The sequence below is a fragment of the Haliotis rubra genome, unplaced genomic scaffold (assembly GCF_003918875.1).
Source record: "Haliotis rubra isolate DU_JTF1 unplaced genomic scaffold, ASM391887v1 Scf355, whole genome shotgun sequence".
NCBI classification, from domain to species: domain Eukaryota; kingdom Metazoa; phylum Mollusca; class Gastropoda; order Lepetellida; family Haliotidae; genus Haliotis; species Haliotis rubra.
In genome coordinates this window covers 963,132-982,859 of record NW_025767030.1, presented here as the reverse complement: position 1 = coordinate 982,859, position 19,728 = coordinate 963,132, and the positions used below count along the sequence as shown (strand labels likewise).

Sequence of the window (19,728 nt, the reverse complement as noted above, 5' to 3'; positions counted from 1 at the left end):
AAAGGTGAATGAGCTTATGCCCTCTCGTTTGATTGGTTGAATTGGGAGCCCCAACCAGTCACGTGACCTTTCATAGATGGATTCCACTGCATTGATTGGCTAGCTAATGTTGTGGCTGACATTCATCGTTTACTATCTGGGATTTACTATCAGCGAAGAGACTACCACAACAACATTTTGCATTAGCGTTGCATTCTAACGTAGGTGCAAATTGCAGACACACAGTGTGCATTTATATTGGAACATATGCAAATGCAAGTATATGCTGCAGTATCAAAAATATAGTCCTCGTGAAATCCAGGGTTATAATCCATTTATCGAACAAAGGGTTATAATGAATACGTCACACTGGATAGAGCCAATGAGCGCACGATCATATCCAGGGTTCTCGTCATTAGCCAATCAAATAACAGCTATGTGGGTCAACAGCTGTAAATGGAAACACGGGACGCACATTTGTGTGTATTTGTATGCAGTTACTATGAGAGTTACTACACTTGTTGGCTGGGCTCGATCCGGGCCCACGTTCTCCTGGACAGGATTGCAAAACGCAGTGACTCAGTCGTATTGAGGCAGATAGCGTGCCTCCTATGGCGATAAAACATATTACATGATGAAATGCCACTTTCACAGTATTTAGCGGCGAATAAGTAATGATTACAAATCCACTACACGTCTTTTCCCCGTGTCCTGATTATATTACCTGAAAGCTGGACACGATCAGGGAGGATAAGAGTAGCCGATGATACGCCGCCGACAGGCAGTTGATACATGTTGTCTGATTATTAACAGTTTTCTCAACAACAACGATGACGGCGGTTCTCGTGTAACCGTAAATATATCGTGACGTGGCTTGATAGGGCCTTTCTTGCTTTCATCAATACCTTGGAAACAAAACTTATGCTAATAACTTTCAAACCACCACTGCCGTGTTTGATAATGTTGTAACAAATTACATCGGCTAAGAATGTAAATCTCAAAATATATAATCTCTTGAAAGACCCAAACACACCACGTACGAACTGCGGAACGTAGTTTATATTAAAACATCTATTTTTAGCCACGAGAAAGTCTTTATCACGGACGCCAACGCAAGAGATGGAAGTTTGCGGGAAGGGACGATAAACCCTAGGTCATGTTCAATGCACGAGTGTCTATATTTATACCACTCAACGTACTCCACCTAAAAAGTAAGAAAAAATCATACCGAGTTATTCTGATTGTTTACAACGTGAATCACAGTACGTGACTACATTCGGTGTCTCTCGCTTGCTTCCGGTACGTTACGCTATTTTGAAAAGACAATCACCAACGAGGAAGTATCCAAATGCCTTCCTGTTTAAATATTAGTTCCAATTAAGGAGGTATTGACAGTTGATAGATGATTAAGATATGTCTCCAGTAAATATTTTGGGCTGATTTTATTACATTTTATTAGCCTGGTGGTTAAAGTTTCCGCTCGTCACTGAAAACCCGGGTTCGATTCCCCACATTGGTACAATGTGTGAAGACCATGTCTGATGTCTCCCGCCATGATGTTGCTGATATTTAGTTTAACTAAACTCGCTCACTTTCCGGAATGTCTTTGGACTCATCTGAAGACGTCACAGGAGACGATAGACGATCTTTTCCATAGCAACACCGTATAAGGTCAAATGTGCCCAAATGTTTAACGCTGGCACACCATGCATGTGGTCACCGGAATGAACATGCAGGCGGTTTCTTGAACTCTGCGTATATGGCGCAAGTGAACGACGATTTGATTGGCTCAATACTCTATGACCTGGTTTCTCACACGAACCTGGACTGTTCCCAGTGGATTCACAATTGACTCGGTTTTGTTTTCAAATATATTTGATAGAATGAGTTTGTCGCTTTTCTTTCTTGACCCGTGGTGCTCTTTCATGTGCCCATCATTAACTGCAGAAACATGTTTCAAAGTTTACAAGTTACAGACAAACTGAACATATTGGCTGCAACTCGCCAACTTCTTCAATTAGTTTGCCTTTAGATTGTCATCACGTTGTAGACAATGCAACACCAAACTGACCACTAATGCTAGCGTTGTTAGATAGTGAAGGGGCGGATACAGCTTTTTGGATCCGCCCATGTAGTGTACGTGCTGCTGGAAGTACTAATGCTACAGAGCTGTTCCACGAGCCTTCTCTAAAGCGTCAAATCAAGAGTGACCCCTCACACAGACGCACGGGCGAGCTGCTGGAGTCTAGAGCAATGTTTCGGCTGTAATGGGTGTAGGGTTTTGGTTTCATAATCTCTGGTGATCATTTTACAAAGCTGATCCTTCTTCAGAAGACCGCTCGAAAATTAATATTGCGTGATCCCTAATATGTTGGTGAGTATAAGTATGATACAGTATTATAGGTGAGGTAAAATGGGGTTTTAACGAATATTTCGCTCATATGACGACGTGCATGCGCGTGTATGTGTGGATGCTTGGACTAGCCCAGAATTGATAATGCTAGGTCACTGAGATACCATGCCGCAGTTAAGCATGAATACCCCACTCAGACACATTATACTGATTCCGTGCCTACCGGTCCTTGTTGTATTTTATTCTTTTGGCATGACGCGGTCGGGGATCGAACCCGCGACCTTCCGCTCTCCGGGTACAGCATTATGAATACAGTGATATTAAGTAGGTCTACTAAGTTACTACCTTTACAACCAACTGGATCGGGATATCTTGATCGCGAGGTGTTGATCGTTGGTCGTGATACCAATCTGGTCCAAACTACATTATTCCCAGTACGCCCTCACATAGCTACAGAGAATATTGCTGAGTGCGGCGTAAACCTGTACAGATCAACTACTGATTTGACGGATAGCAGCTGGAAGGTGTATGAATGCGTATCTTACAGTTTGGATGGATTAGGACCATTACGGCGAAATCTTGTTTGCTGGCAAAATATATGGCTTAGACTCCAATGAACATTGAGTGAATGAGGTACCATTAACACACAAATATTACTTCAACTTATATTTTTTCTGGAGTTAAAACTGTCACGTTACTGATGGCATATTATACCACTACTATCATTGTATTTAATTCTATGCGACACAGACACTCGCTCACGTTCGCAGGCTCGCTCGCACGCACGCACACACACACGCACGCACGCAAACACGCACATTTTCCCATGGGACACGCCAAAAAACTATGCTGGTGAGTTCATGTGCATCTTTCGCGCAAAGGAAGGACGAGGGAAACACACTGAAATAAACATGTACTTACCACGTGATCAATCACAGGCCTATGTACGAAACAACACGTTGATATAATCCACACAAATAACGCTAACATAATGATTAATCAACATACCGTTTTGACTTCAAAACGTGATATTTTTAAATATCCAAGTAGCGAATAAAGTAGCCTTGTGACCACAGCGTTCAATCGCCATGCCACACTACAGCAGGCGCCCATCAATGTAACCTCTATTTTGTCATACGAGTGATTACATGGCCCCGATGGTGAGACTTTGTCACTTGGTTGTGTGTTATCATTTCCAGATCATAAAATCACTGGTGTGTCTGGTCCAGACTCGAACAGTTTCAGTCACACTGCTAACTGCGGTCTCAAAACCAACAAACACAAACAGTGTCTCAATCGAAAAATGCCCTTCCTCCCCTCCCTGCCGTCATAGGGTTGGGATGTCGCTAAATTCAGCGCAACATTTGACCCTTTGTTAGAGCCTTTGAACTAAGCCGTGTTTATCTTCCCCTTTGAGCACTGTGCGGCCAGACTTTCGTCCATGCGACTTACGGTACTGGGTGCCCATTCTGTATGCCGAGCTGGACGGACACATGTTGGTATGTACATGGGCTCTGCACTTCTCTGTACAGAGTTACTCCCCTTACTCCCTCAAAATACAGAAACGTACCCGGTACCCTAGACGGCGGACGAGTCCATTCTTCAACCCAAAACCGTATGCAGTTGTTTCCGTTAGCTTGTGTGAGTAGTATTGTTCATCGCGAAATTTTCTTTACTGCCCGTTTCTTTCATCACGCAATCAAATGTATCCCATACAACAACATGATAGTTCCTATCAAGAAAACGGCACAATGCGGAATGGACTCGTCCTAGATACCTTGGGTACACATCTGTGGTACGACCCCAAAAGCCCGATTGAGGGATGAGTGGTATGAGTGCGCATATACCCAGGTTTGAAGCATACTTATGTTTTGAAGCTTTACACGATAGACTCGAGAACATGTGTTTGAAAACCCGACTGGCAAGTTTCAGGAACTTGATTCACTGCACGAGTACAAAGGGAGGTAATCCAGTCACTGGTTCCCGATGCCAACATATTAGAATGTGTGCAGCTATAGAATTGACTTAATTATGGGTTATAATTTGCTTCTTCAGGAAAGTCGATTGTCTTTCGGATCGCGCTTCCTCGAATGTTTTTTAATGTAGAAGCATTTAGTGGTGATTATAGTGAACAAGGGAGATAACTCTAGGGATATACAATGTCTAATTCCGAAACTTATTAGGACGATCCTTCGGTGCAGATATAGGTATTAAGCAAGTGTTAGCAATCACAAGTCGTATTCACTGTAATAAAACAAATTGGAGAATTAGAATTATAGAATTACGTCCCTTGCTCTGCCAAGACAACTTCCTGACCAGTTAGACTAAAGGGGTCGTTGTCGGCAAAGGTACCACAGAAATGTACCAGGTACCCTACACGGCGGACGAGTCCATATTCCGCAACCCTAAACTGAAACGGTATGTAGTTGTTCCCGTTCCGCCGACTGCGAGTGGTGTTGTGTATGGTCGTTTCTTGTAAAAGCAATCAATGCATCTAATGCAACCGTATGACAGTTCTGATCAAGATAACGATACAATGCGGAAATGAATCGTCCTAGGGTACGTTTCTGTATTCTGATTTCAACTAGGGTACATGTCTGTATGCAGAAACGTACCTAGGGTACACATCTGTAGTATCCGTGCCGACAACGACCCCTTCAGCATTAAAGTGCAAAGCGTCTTATTTGTGTAACATCTCTTTATTGCAAAGAAAACCAGATGTCAACATGACGATTATTTACCTTGGTAACCGGGACACGCCCCTGGTGATGATTACATTGAGGAAACAATCAAAGCTAGTATCGTGTTGTTTGGTAATCAGGGCCTAGATTTCTTAAGCTTTCTTAGAGCTAAGATAGTCGTAAGTTAATGTTAATGTATGGCACTTACGACTATCTTAGCTCTAAGAGAGCTTTGAAAATCTAGGTTCTGATGATCGTGTGTTTTCTTCTCTTGTTGCTGTCCGCCCACACCAGGCTGCCCAGCCGTGATACTAACATGCTGTTCAGAACATCCAATAACTCACCTCAGATGAATACGGGGCGGTGGGGTAGCCTAATGGTTAAAGCGTTGGCTCGTCACGCCGAAGACCCGGGTTCGAATCCCCACATGGGTACAATGTGTGAAACCCATTTCTGGTGTCCCCGCCGTGATGTTGCTGGAATATTGCTAAAAGCGGCGTAAAACCAAACTCAGTCAGTCAGTCAGATGAATACGGATACCGGTAGTTTCAACGGACAACGCCAGGGGCACACGGAAGTATTTTATGTGCGCGTCAGTAAATGGCAGTCTGGTTGCCACTAAATGAGAATGATGGATTGAAAAGTACCTGAGAACCACATAGTCTTTTAAATGGCAAAGCGATACACGGCAATGGATACCCTGTATCCAACACAATCTGTTTCTGTTTTCCCCCACCCATCATTCGAAGAAACTAATGTGTGTTGTTTTGTGTAAAACTTGAAATCTTTAACGTAGTCCTTCACGAGTTACCACCCTTTAATATTATATCGTCTGTTGAAGTGATAAGAGGTGCATTTATAATGGGCTAAACTCCATTCACTGCGTGAATGCTCATAGCGCTAAGAAGCTGATCACTATTATCCCAGATAACCCAAACTGCCTGTGAGGCGCTAGAAGGTTGATAGTCACATGACTTATCCCACCGGGTACCCATTTCTACTTGGTGAACAGAGGCATTTTCTTAACAAACTCACTTGCCTAAGGTGAGACCACATGTATCACATGTGCTTCGTTGTGGTTCAGGGCTGAGGTCCTAGAAACTCTCAACCTGCCAAACACGGTCACCCATCCAAGGACTCTCCGCGTTCAACGTTGCTTAAAGGTCACATGCAACCAAAAAAATCAAACATAATTAAAACACAATTATCACTTATTCATGACATATAATATACATTGCTGGTTATGAAAAAACATATCAACAAAATTATAAGCGTACAATCGCAAATCAAAAGTGCAATATTGTGTACTTGGGTTTACTTCCCAAGAAACGAAGCAGCCGGGATACCGAACCCAGTCAGAGTGGGTGGGTGTGCACTCAAGTGTAACGGCTGGTTCATTTGCAGATGCCCTCACGGCTCATTGTGTGTGTATATATAGAGATGTTGGGTTTTGTAAATACATGCTCATTTTTTTGTGTATAACATTTTACAATCAACAGACATCATAACATGTCATGTGTTCAAGTATCACACCTGCCTGTATGTGTAATCACATAATGTGACAGAGACCGAACTCGGGCCATAAATCAATGCATTTTGTTTATGGTGTATAGCAGCTGTGTATTGAATATTGTCATTAGCAGACAGACAGGCAGACACACAGGTGTCAATAAAACAAGACATTGAGTTTTGTCTGTGACAACGACATATCTATATCACAGTTAGAAATTCTGTCAACGCTAAATAATGACATTGCTTTCAAGTATCGAACTGAGAAAGTGACTCGGTAAGAAGAACGTGTGGTGAAATAGACAAATGAAATTATATAAACAGTTAATTTACTATCATAACATATAAAAAGCTCGCGCCTGTGAGATATCAACGAAACATTAGAAAAATAGCTCACACCAAAGCCTTCACCGAGTATTCACCGGACAACCCGCTTCCAAGCTGCGCGAACCTATTTCACTGCGCACGTGCTATGAGCGCAGTCCAGCTGTTGAAACCAGTTTTCCCCCGAAAAGTCGGGGGAAAATTAGTGAAACGTTTGAACTCCGATTTCGCGCGGTTTTTTCATCACGTTATTTTTCAACTTTATAAGTTGAATTTGCATTTTTGACGATTTGTTTCGGTAAGTCCATACCGAAAGGTATCAGAATCTGCAAAGTTGTGTTTTACGTTGCATGTGACCTTTAACTTGTGACTTAAGCTCAATGCACAGGACCACACAGCACCAATAGGGAATACATGCTTGAGAATTCATGCACAAAATGTTGTGGCATCATTTGGTATATTTGAAGACTATATTTCAGACATGAAAACAAAATAATGACAGTGGATAAATAAATACATTACCATCAAGACCTAGCCTGTTATTGGAAGTAACAGGGCAATAAAACAAAATCTGTTTGATTTCGAGGATCCTATGTACATGTAACTGTTGAAGCAGCCTTGAACATGTACGAGTACCACTAAAAGTAGTGAGTACGTGAGTACGTTAGTTTGGTTCTACGCCGCTGTTTGCAATGTTCCAGCAATATCCAAGCGGGGAACACCAAAACAGTGGTGTTGTTTTAAGATGTGTACACTGAAATGTTCAGAATATGACGGGTCACAGCATAATGGTCAGATAGTAGGGCTGTGCAATATTACCGGTATATACCGGTGCAGTATCTCGCGATACGATTATCGCGATATATTGTTCAGAATCTGCAATATATTGGGTCATCCAGAGTTAGCTCCCTTTGCATTATCTGCCCTTGATTTCCAAAGCAAAACAATGTGCTCTAAAAGTGCCAAATATACTTTTATTTCTGTTGGTTTCATGTAACATTTTACAAGTGGGATAATCTTTATAAGTGGCTCCAAAAGTGCCAAATCTACCAAATGTGTTACGTTTTGTGGGTTTGAATGGTTTCATATGTGACATTTTGGAGGAATGAAAGGACCGCTCATATTTTATGGCTTGGGGGTGATGATGATTTGTATGGAGAAGCATGAACAAGTGAATGCCCCAGCCCCCCACCCGTAAAATGTTTGTACAAAATAAGTCAACCCCCCCGCATGTCATGTACAAATCAATGACACCCCCACTCTCCCATTCACCTAATTTCTTAGCATAATCTTAAACATACTGTTATATACAAACCCCACCCCACCCAATGCGTGTGTACAAAATTGCTGCCCCCCTTAGCTCCCCAGTAAATGGGTGGGACACCCCCCAACCCCTAAAATCAAAATCATCATCACCCTCCCCAAGCAGCCTTGAACATGTACGAGTACCACTAAAAGTAGTGAGTACATTAGTTTGGTTCTACGCCGCTGTTTGCAATGTTCCAGCAATATCCAAGCGGGGAACACCAAACAAGTGGTTTCACACATTGTATCCATGTGGGGAATCTTTAGCATGAAGAACGAACGCTTTAACCACTAGGCTACCCCACCGCCCCACCACTAAAAGTAAAACCCGTTGATATGTCATGTACAAATCAATGACACCCCCCCTCTCCCATTCACCTAATTTCTTAGCATAATCTTAATCAAAATTATATACAAACCCCATCCCACCCAATAGTGTACAAAATTGCTGCCCCCTTAGCTCCCAAAGTGGCCCCCAAATTAAAACATCATCACCCTCCCTAGCCATAAATTATGAACGGTCCCAAAGTGGCCTCAAATTAACCAATTCTTCAGTAAAGGCTCTGGCTCTGAGTGACCATTTCACGATTCCCACTATTTTGTTATTTTTTGTTTGTTTCATAATAAAACATATGTTGTCAATTTATCACAAAGTCTTTCTAAAGATTTAAGCCTTACTAACTGTATAATGACATCGTAGTCAAGGATGACAGTTATTGGAGGTCACATGAGATGTTTAAGCTCAACGTAGTTCACCTAAATCTTGTTTTTGTTTCATTTTGCAATAGTTTATGTCAACACATGTTTATATTGGAGTTGAATCTGAATTTATCACTGACATACAGTAACAATAATTGCAAGCTGCATTGAAGTGCATTCTGTTGAAGCACTGACCATGAAACTTATGTTATACTATTACTATACTGTATCATTATGTTCTCAAACCTTTGTTGCAATACCTCAATTAAACATTCCACATTAAGGTTCTATATCATTTTTTTATCTGTAAATAATTGGCGTACAGCCATGCACAATGAGGACTCGGAGCCTGAAAGTATGGTGTAACAGCAACTAAGAAGATAATGTCGCACAGAGAGAGCTATTATGAAGTTATGATGTACGCACTTGGGCAGAAACCCTCCATAAAATATATCACAATATATATTGCAATATCTCTTAAATTATTGCAATATATCACAATATGAGAATCAGGGCAATATCCAGCCCTATCAGATAGGCATGGCGGGACACACAAGTGGAAACACACTTATGGCTTGGTTTTGATGACTTTCTTATAGAAAAGCTGGACGTCGGCTCAGTACAGTTATATGCAAAGACCGCTTGAATCATCTGGCGGCGGTTTCGTCACATACTCAAAGGCTAACTGTTAGAAATAAAGTAACTCGCAACCGAACATTGTTGATGATATCGTTAAGATACGAGTGATTGTTATGATTTACAAGCTGCTGCACACGTACACGACAACCCTGCAACGGTTACCAACATGATGTTCTTTAGTATTTTGATAAAAAGGGAATTCACAAATCGAATTCCCCTTTCAGTTGATATTGCTCTAGCGGAGAATCATAACAACCTGATGTTCAGACATGAAAACACAAAACTTAGTAGAAATTGAATTTATTTGAGTTTCAGTAGTCAGAGCCACCAATGTTCGTGCATATTGTAGACAAGTGCACATTCAAACATAAGTTTTAGAAAGTGAAGTTTTAAGTTATGTGCTTGGAAAACAGTTCTGAAATGGGATAAGAGTAGGACTGAAATGGAATTTAACTTTGTCACGACGAAAGCAAAGATTCCGGTAAAATATGCAAAGCCTCTTGTTGGTATACTCCTTTGTGAGCGTAAAACGATCTGACTGACGTAATCGTGCTGGAAACCATATCATGTGTTTGAATACGAGTTAGTTGGTGGATTTCCTCCAAGTGGTGTAGGTCTAACACCTGCATTAGTCCCCGCTCTTCTATCATATCAGTCTGAACCCCCCACCCCTATGGTATAACTGTTCCCAGCGGCTTTCAAATGTGTGCATTCACGTCATTTCAGATGAAGGTCTGTGGTCTGTTTCCATCTGACGGAACAAAGAACGGGTGAAAAGTATATTTTATGTGCGTATCAATAAACGACATTCTTTTCACGAGTTACCCCACTTTGTTGCAAAACCGTAAACGCCTTTGTGACTTATATATATACGGGACTTTTAAATTTGTTCGCTATATCCGTTTGTACGCTATATCCGTGTTCGCTATAACCATGTTCTACTGTATATATATTTTGTGATTACACTTTCTCATTAAAGTACATATTCTAGTACTTTTATTGGGTTGAGTCCCATCCGGTACTAGAATCTGTACTTTACTAAGAAAGTGTAAACTCAAGTATAACATACGTTACATTTGACCACTTACTAAATGGCATTGTGTATTCATATCTTTGAGTCTTTTTCGAGAATAAGGCCTCTTTTCATGGTTGACGACGTTGCGGTAAACTCACTCATGAAAGACCAATTGTGTTGAGAGATACATGTACTTATAATGAGCGACCTGGGGAAACCGATGTCTTCGTGCCCTGACAGCACAGACCGTCAGTATCCCGACCTGAGTCCAGCATCAGCCGGGGTGTTGGTCGTCCAGTACACCTGGAATATACTGTTGGCTTTCACACCCAACTGTTTGTACAGTTTGTCACCCAAGCTGGATGGAGGAGTAGGGAGACGTTTTAACCCTAAGGTGAGTGAGTGAGTTTAGTTTTACACCGCACTCAGCAATATTCCAGCTATGTGGCGGCGGGCTGTAAATAGTCGCGTCTGGACTAGACAATCCAGCGATCAACAGCATGAGCATCGACCTACGCAATTGGGATACGACGACATGTGTCAACCCAGCCTGACCAGCCGATCCCGTTAGTCGCCTCTTACGACAAGCATGGGTTGCTGAAGATCAATTCCAAAACGGATCGTCACCACAATTATGTGTCCTATATGTTTACATACTATGATAGTCTGTGTGACAGGTTTCTAAAACGAGTAGTATTTATGAACATTTTATTTTAGCACATGCAGTTAATGTCCTTCGACGTCTGGTGTCCTACTGTACACGACTTGAAGTAAGCCAGCGCTGTGCCGGAAGGCGATGGGGTGGCAACATCAAAGCATAAACACCAACATGGATGATATAGCGAGGGACAGCACTAAAACGAGGTGACCCGAGGTGTACATGTCTTTCTTCCCAAATCCATAACCAGCGTCCCAAACCTGGAACAAATGTGTATTATGTCTTACTGTCATCAATTCGGTGAAACTATCTTGTTTTATGTAAATAGACTATTGTACCCTCGTAAGGCATCTATAACATTATGTATATATTTAAACACATTTTGTTATAAGACTGGGCAGATTTAAAGAGTTCATAAATGGTTCTTTGACTATATACATAACACACTAGTTTAAGCGTATGTTAACATCAATTCAGTGATCACCTCGCAATTGTTTTTGTTGATTTCAGGTCAACATGGCAAGTAAGGGAGGGACATTATTATACAAGATGACGCCCTGGGCCTGACCTATGAAGAAGTAGTTTTATCAATGCCCCAATTTTGATGAAGGTTGGTGGAAGAGTTGGGTGGCATTTGGCCAGTTGATTTGACCCATCGGAACAAGTTTCGCAAGACTGAAATCAGAATTCGACAAAGTCTTCCATGAGTACTCACCAAATGCCTGATTCCATTAAGGAAGTGGTATGTGACAGGCAGAGCTAGTGTGTATTTCATCCCAGTGATGATAGCCGGGCCCAGGGACAAGTCCTTGATCATCTGTAGATAGTAGGGGTAGCCCTCTGGGAGACACAACAGCAGGACAGATACCCCCTGACACAACTGTAACACAACACAGTGAGGTCAGACAGACAGAGTAGGGGTAGCCCTCTGGGAGACACAACAGCAGGACAGATACCCCGACACAACTGTAACACAACACAGTGAGGTCAGACAGACAGAGAGTAGGGATAGCCCTCTTGTAGACACAGCAGTGGGACAGAGACCCCGACACAACTGTAACACAACACAGTGAGGTCAGACAGACAGAGAGTAGGGGTAGCCCTCTGGGAGACACAACAGCAGGATAGAGACCCCGACACAACTGTAACACAACACACAACACAGTGAGGTCAGACAGACAGAGAGTAGGGTAGCCCTCTGGGAGGCACAACAGCAGGACAGAGACCCTGACACAACTGTAACACAACACAGTGAGGTCAGACAGACAGAGAGTAGGGGTAGCCCTCTGGGAGGCACAACAGCAGGACAGAGACCCCCGACACAACTGTAACACAACACAGTGAGGTCAGACAGACAGAGAGTAGGGGTAGCCCTCTGGGAGGCACAACAGCAGGACAGAGACCCCGACACAACTGTAACACAACACAGTGAGGTCAGACAGACAGAGAGTAGGGGTAGCCCCCTGGGAGACACAGCAGCAGGACAGAGACCCCCGACACAACTGTAACACAACACAGTGAGGTCAAACAGACAGAGAGTAGGGGTAGCCCTCTGGGAGACACAACAGCAGGACAGAGACCCCCGACACAACTGTAACACAACACAGTGAGGTCAGACAGACAGAGAGTAGGGGTAGCCCTTTGGGAGGCACAATAGCAGGACAGATACCCCCGACACAACTGTAACACAACACAGTGAGGTCAGACAGACAGAGTAGGGGTAGCCCTCTGGGAGACACAACAGCAGGACAGATACCCCGACACAACTGTAACACAACACAGTGAGGTCAGACAGACAGAGACTAGGGATAGCCCTCTTGTAGACACAGCAGTGGGACAGAGACCCCGACACAACTGTAACACAACACAGTGAGGTCAGACAGACAGAGAGTAGGGGTAGCCCCCTGGGAGACACAGCAGCAGGACAGATACCCCGACACAACTGTAACACAACACAGTGAGGTCAGACAGACAGAGAGTAGGGATAGCCCTCTTGTAGACACAGCAGTGGGACAGAGACCCCGACACAACTGTAACACAACACAGTGAGGTCAGACAGACAGAGAGTAGGGGTAGCCCTCTGGGAGGCACAACAGCAGGACAGAGACCCCCGACACAACTGTAACACAACACAGTGAGGTCAGACAGACAGAGAGTAGGGGTAGCCCCCTGGGAGACACAGCAGCAGGACAGAGACCCCCGACACAACTGTAACACAACACAGTGAGGTCAGACAGACAGAGAGTAGGGGTAGCCCCCTGGGAGACACAGCAGCAGGACAGAGACCCCGACACAACTGTAACACAACACAGTGAGGTCAGACAGACAGATAGTAGGGATAGCCCTCTGGTAGACACAACAGCGGGACAGAGACCGCCGACACAACTGTAACACAACACAGTGAGGTCAGACAGACAGAGTAGGGGTAGCCCTCTGGGAGACACAACAACAGGACAGATACCCCCGACACAACTGTAACACAACACAGTGAGGTCAGACAGACAGAGAGTAGGGGTAGCCCCCTGGGAGACACAACAGTGGGACAGATACCCCCGACACAACTGTAACACAACACAGTGAGGTCAGACAGACAGATAGTAGGGGTAACCCTCTGGGAGACACAACAAGCAGGACAGAGACCCCGACACAACTGTAACACAACACAGTGAGGTCAGACAGACAGAGAGTAGGGGTAGCCCTCTAGGAGACACAACAGCAGGACAGAGACCCCCGACACAACTGTAACACAACACAGTGAGGTCAGACAGACAGAGAGTAGGGGTAGCCCCCTGGGAGACACAACAGCAGGACAGAGACCCCGACACAACTGTAACACAACACAGTGAGGTCAGACAGACAGAGAGTAGGGGTAGCCCTCTGGGAGACACAACAGCAGGACAGAGACCCCCGACACAACTGTAACACAACACAGTGAGGTCAGACAGACAGAGAGTAGGGGTAGCCCTCTGGGAGAGACACAACAGCAGGACAGAGACCCCGACACAACTGTAACACAACACAGTGAGGTCAGACAGACAGAGAGTAGGGGTAGCCCCCTAGGAGACACAACAGCAGGACAGAGACCCTGACACAACTGTAACACAACACAGTGAGGTCAGACAGACAGAGAGTAGGGGTAGCCCCTGGGAGACACAACAGCAGGACAGAGACCCCGACACAACTGTAAACACAACACAGTGAGGTCAGACAGACAGAGAGTAGGGGTAGGCCCCCCTGGGAGACACAACAGCAGGACAGAGACCCCGACACAACTGTAACACAACACAGTGAGGTCAGACAGACAGAGAGTAGGGGTAGCCCCCTGGGAGACACAACAGCAGGACAGAGACCCCCGACACAACTGTAACACAACACAGTGAGGTCAGACAGACAGATAGTAGGGGTAGCCCCTGGGAGACACAACAAGCAGGACAGAGACCCCGACACAACTGTAACACAACACAGTGAGGTCAGACAGACAGAGAGTAGGGGTAGCCCTCTAGGAGACACAACAGCAGGAGGACAGAGACCCCGACACAACTGTAACACAACACAGTGAGGTCAGACAGACAGAGAGTAGGGGTAGCCCCCTGGGAGACACAACAGCAGGACAGAGACCCCGACACAACTGTAACACAACACAGTGAGGTCAGACAGACAGAGAGTAGGGGTAGCCCCTGGGAGACACAACAGCAGGACAGAGAGACCCCGACACAACTGTAACACAACACAGTGAGGTCAGACAGACAGAGAGTAGGGGTAGCCCCCTGGGAGACACAACAGCAGGACAGAGACCCCCGACACAACTGTAACACAACACAGTGAGGTCAGACAGACAGAGAGTAGGGGTAGCCCCCTGGGAGACACAACAGCAGGACAGAGACCCCGACACAACTGTAACACAACACAGTGAGGTCAGACAGACAGAGAGTAGGGGTAGCCCTCTAGGAGACACAACAGCAGGACAGAGACCCCCGACACAACTGTAACACAACACAGTGAGGTCAGACAGACAGAGAGTAGGGGTAGCCCCCTGGGAGACACAACAGCAGGACAGAGACCCCGACACAACTGTAACACAACACAGTGAGGTCAGACAGACAGAGAGTAGGGGTAGCCCCCTGGGAGACACAACAGCAGGACAGAGACCCCGACACAACTGTAACACAACACAGTGAGGTCAGACAGACAGAGAGTAGGGGTAGCCCTCTAGGAGACACAACAGCAGGACAGAGACCCCGACACAACTGTAACACAACACAGTGAGGTCAGACAGACAGAGAGTAGGGGTAGCCCCCTGGGAGACACAACAACAGGATAGAGACCCCGACACAACTGTAACACAACACAGTGAGGTCAGACAGACAGAGAGTAGGGGTAGCCCTCTAGGAGACACAACAGCAGGACAGAGACCCCGACACAACTGTAACACAACACAGTGAGGTCAGACAGACAGAGAGTAGGGGTAGCCCCCTGGGAGACACAACAGCAGGACAGAGACCCCGACACAACTGTAACACAACACAGTGAGGTCAGACAGACAGATAGTAGGGATAGCCCTCTGGTAGACACAACAGCGGGACAGAGACCCCCGACACAACTGTAACACAACACAGTGAGGTCAGACAGACAGAGTAGGGGTAGCCCTCTGGGAGACACAACAACAGGACAGAGACCCCGACACAACTGTAACACAACACAGTGAGGTCAGACAGACAGAGAGTAGGGGTAGCCCCTGGGAGACACAACAGCAGGACAGAGACCCCGACACAACTGTAACACAACACAGTGAGGTCAGACAGACAGATAGTAGGGGTAGCCCTCTGGGAGACACAACAGCAGGACAGAGACCCCGACACAACTGTAACACAACACAGTGAGGTCAGACAGACAGAGAGTAGGGGTAGCCCCTCTGGGAGACACAACAACAGGACAGAGACCCCCGACACAACTGTAACACAACACAGTGAGGTCAGACAGACAGAGAGTAGGGGTAGCCCCCTGGGAGACACAACAGCAGGACAGAGACCCCCGACACAACTGTAACACAACACAGTGAGGTCAGACAGACAGATAGTAGGGGTAACCCTCTGGGAGACACAACAGCAGGACAGAGACCCCGACACAACTGTAACACAACACAGTGAGGTCAGACAGACAGAGAGTAGGGGTAGCCCTCTGGGGAGACACAACAGCAGGACAGAGACCCCTGACACAACTGTAACACAACACAGTGAGGTCAGACAGACAGAGAGTAGGGGTAGCCCCTGGGAGACACAACAGCAGGACAGAGACCCCTGACACAACTGTAACACAACACAGTGAGGTCAGACAGACAGAGAGTAGGGGTAGCCCCCTGGGAGACACAACAGCAGGACAGAGACCCCGACACAACTGTAACACAACACAGTGAGGTCAGACAGACAGAGAGTAGGGGTAGCCCTCTAGGAGACACAACAGCAGGACAGAGACCCCGACACAACTGTAACACAACACAGTGAGGTCAGACAGACAGAGAGTAGGGGTAGCCCCTGGGAGACACAACAGCAGGATAGAGACCCCCGACACAACTGTAAACACAACACAGTGAGGTCAGACAGACAGAGAGTAGGGGTAGCCCTCTGGGAGACACAACAGCAGGACAGAGACCCCTGACACAACTGTAACACAACACAGTGAGGTCAGACAGACAGAGAGTAGGGGTAGCCCCTGGGAGACACAACAGCAGGACAGAGACCCCCGACACAACTGTAACACAACACAGTGAGGTCAGACAGACAGAGAGTAGGGTAGCCCCTGGGAGACACAACAGCAGGACAGAGACCCCGACACAACTGTAACACAACACAGTGAGGTCAGACAGACAGAGAGTAGGGGTAGCCCTCTGGGAGACACAACAGCAGGACAGAGACCCCGACACAACTGTAACACAACACAGTGAGGTCAGACAGACAGAGAGTAGGGTAGCCCCCTGGGAGACACAACAGCAGGACAGAGACCCCGACACAACTGTAACACAACACAGTGAGGTCAGACAGACAGAGAGTAGGGGTAGCCCCTGGGAGACACAACAGCAGGACAGAGACCCCGACACAACTGTAACACAACACAGTGAGGTCAGACAGACAGAGAGTAGGGGTAGCCCTCTGGGAGACACAACAGCAGGACAGAGACCCCGACACAACTGTAACACAACACAGTGAGGTCAGACAGACAGAGTAGGGGTAGCCCTCTGGGAGACACAACAACAGGACAGATACCCCCGACACAACTGTAACACAACACAGTGAGGTCAGACAGACAGAGAGTAGGGGTAGCCCCCTGGGAGACACAACAGCAGGACAGATACCCCCGACACAACTGTAACACAACACAGTGAGGTCAGACAGACAGATAGTAGGGGTAACCCTCTGGGAGACACAACAAGCAGGACAGAGACCCCGACACAACTGTAACACAACACAGTGAGGTCAGACAGACAGAGAGTAGGGGTAGCCCTCTGGGAGACACAACAGCAGGACAGAGACCCCGACACAACTGTAACACAACACAGTGAGGTCAGACAGACAGAGAGAGTAGGGGTAGCCCCCTGGGAGACACAACAGCAGGACAGAGACCCCCGACACAACTGTAACACAACACAGTGAGGTCAGACAGACAGAGAGTAGGGGTAGCCCTCTGGGAGACACAACAGCAGGACAGAGACCCCGACACAACTGTAACACAACACAGTGAGGTCAGACAGACAGAGAGTAGGGGTAGCCCTCTAGGAGACACAACAGCAGGACAGAGACCCCGACACAACTGTAACACAACACAGTGAGGTCAGACAGACAGAGAGTAGGGGTAGCCCCCTGGGAGACACAACAGCAGGACAGAGACCCCCGACACAACTGTAACACAACACAGTGAGGTCAGACAGACAGAGAGTAGGGGTAGCCCTCTAGGAGACACAACAGCAGGACAGAGACCCCGACACAACTGTAACACAACACAGTGAGGTCAGACAGACAGAAAGTAGGGGTAGCCCCCTGGGAGACACAACAGCAGGACAGAGACCCCGACACAACTGTAACACAACACAGTGAGGTCAGACAGACAGAGAGTAGGGGTAGCCCCCTGGGAGACACAACAGCAGGACAGAGACCCCGACACAACTGTAACACAACACAGTGAGGTCAGACAGACAGAGAGTAGGGGTAGCCCTCTAGGAGACACAACAGCAGGACAGAGACCCCGACACAACTGTAACACAACACAGTGAGGTCAGACAGACAGAGAGTAGGGGTAGCCCCCTGGGAGACACAACAGCAGGATAGAGACCCCGACACAACTGTAACACAACACAGTGAGGTCAGACAGACAGAGAGTAGGGGTAGCCCCTGGGAGACACAACAGCAGGATAGAGACCCCGACACAACTGTAACACAACACAGTGAGGTCAGACAGACAGAGAGTAGGGGTAGCCCTCTGGGAGACACAACAGCAGGATAGAGACCCCCGACACAGTAACATACCTCGATGTAACATCATTACATGCACACTTTGGACTCGCTTGTATCTTAGGAAGGGAGACAGCGGGCGTCTCAACTCTCTGTTTTTGTCCCAGTATTGCTTCATTTCCTCGTATCCTCGCGATGACGTCATGGACATCCTGTCATCACCATAGTAACTTAAACATCAGTCAAGATATTTTAATTTCGTTAACCCCAATGGTAAATGTGAAAACATTAACTGATATTGTTTTCAAATAACCAGTCAGTCGATCTGAAAGATGCATGCTGTTGTTTCTGCACCGTTGCCCTGTACACTTACAATCATGGGCGTTTAGCTCAAACAACTTAGGCTTTGACCCACAACTAAATGCGACTGTCCAATGACACACCACGTATCCAGCATTTACCTGGGTCTCCCTGTTTGTGGGAGATATTATCAAGGGGTCCAAGGAATGATTCCCAGAAAGCCTACTATACAGTCAACAGCCAACATATGAAATATAGCCTCGTGAATGTACCTTAGACTATTTACTTCTATGACGACAGGGTGCTACTGGAAGCAAAACACCTTGACGGTGGCTGTTGGAAAAAATAACGCTTATAAAATCTGTTGAGGGCATGTTTCATGCAACATAAATATATGTTTTAGTTTTGAACAGAAACAAAGCCCGGAGTGTCACTGGTAGATTTAAAAAAGAAACATCTTACTTTAAATTACATTTGTGACATCATTTCATTGTCTGCTAGCTCCATTACTTTTCAGGAATGGGGCAATGTGTACCAGTTTCAGATTAAAACCTTCATTTTGTCATTTTATTTTGATAACAGAAGTATTCCCAATACTTTCAATGTAATTTAAGTAGGGTAATATCCTCGTAACTCTCCATGGAGAATGGAGAGTTACTCGGACATTACCCTCTACATAAAATGTCCCGTTAACTTACCAAGTGTTGATACTAAGCAGCCGCAGACTCAGAAGGTTGTGTCTGTTCAGTGCTCTGATGACGTTACAAACAAAGAGGCATCGTTACAAACAGTCATTCAGAGCCGTGGCAGTGGTGATGTAGACC

The 19,728-nt window shown here is 45.9% G+C and overlaps 1 protein-coding gene across 1 annotated transcript; it reads right to left on the bottom strand.

The window, feature by feature from the left end:
* Positions 1–11,314: 11,314 nt before the first annotated feature.
* LOC124285207 (succinate dehydrogenase cytochrome b560 subunit, mitochondrial-like) lies at positions 11,315–18,815 on the bottom strand. Its single transcript, XM_046721394.1, has 3 exons — positions 18,699–18,815; positions 11,878–12,042; positions 11,315–11,422 (listed from the first exon to the last, which is right to left on the bottom strand). Exons 1-3 carry the CDS (start codon positions 18,813–18,815, stop codon positions 11,315–11,317), a joined length of 390 nt encoding a protein of 129 aa, XP_046577350.1.
* Between the last annotated feature and the right edge of the window lie 913 nt (positions 18,816–19,728).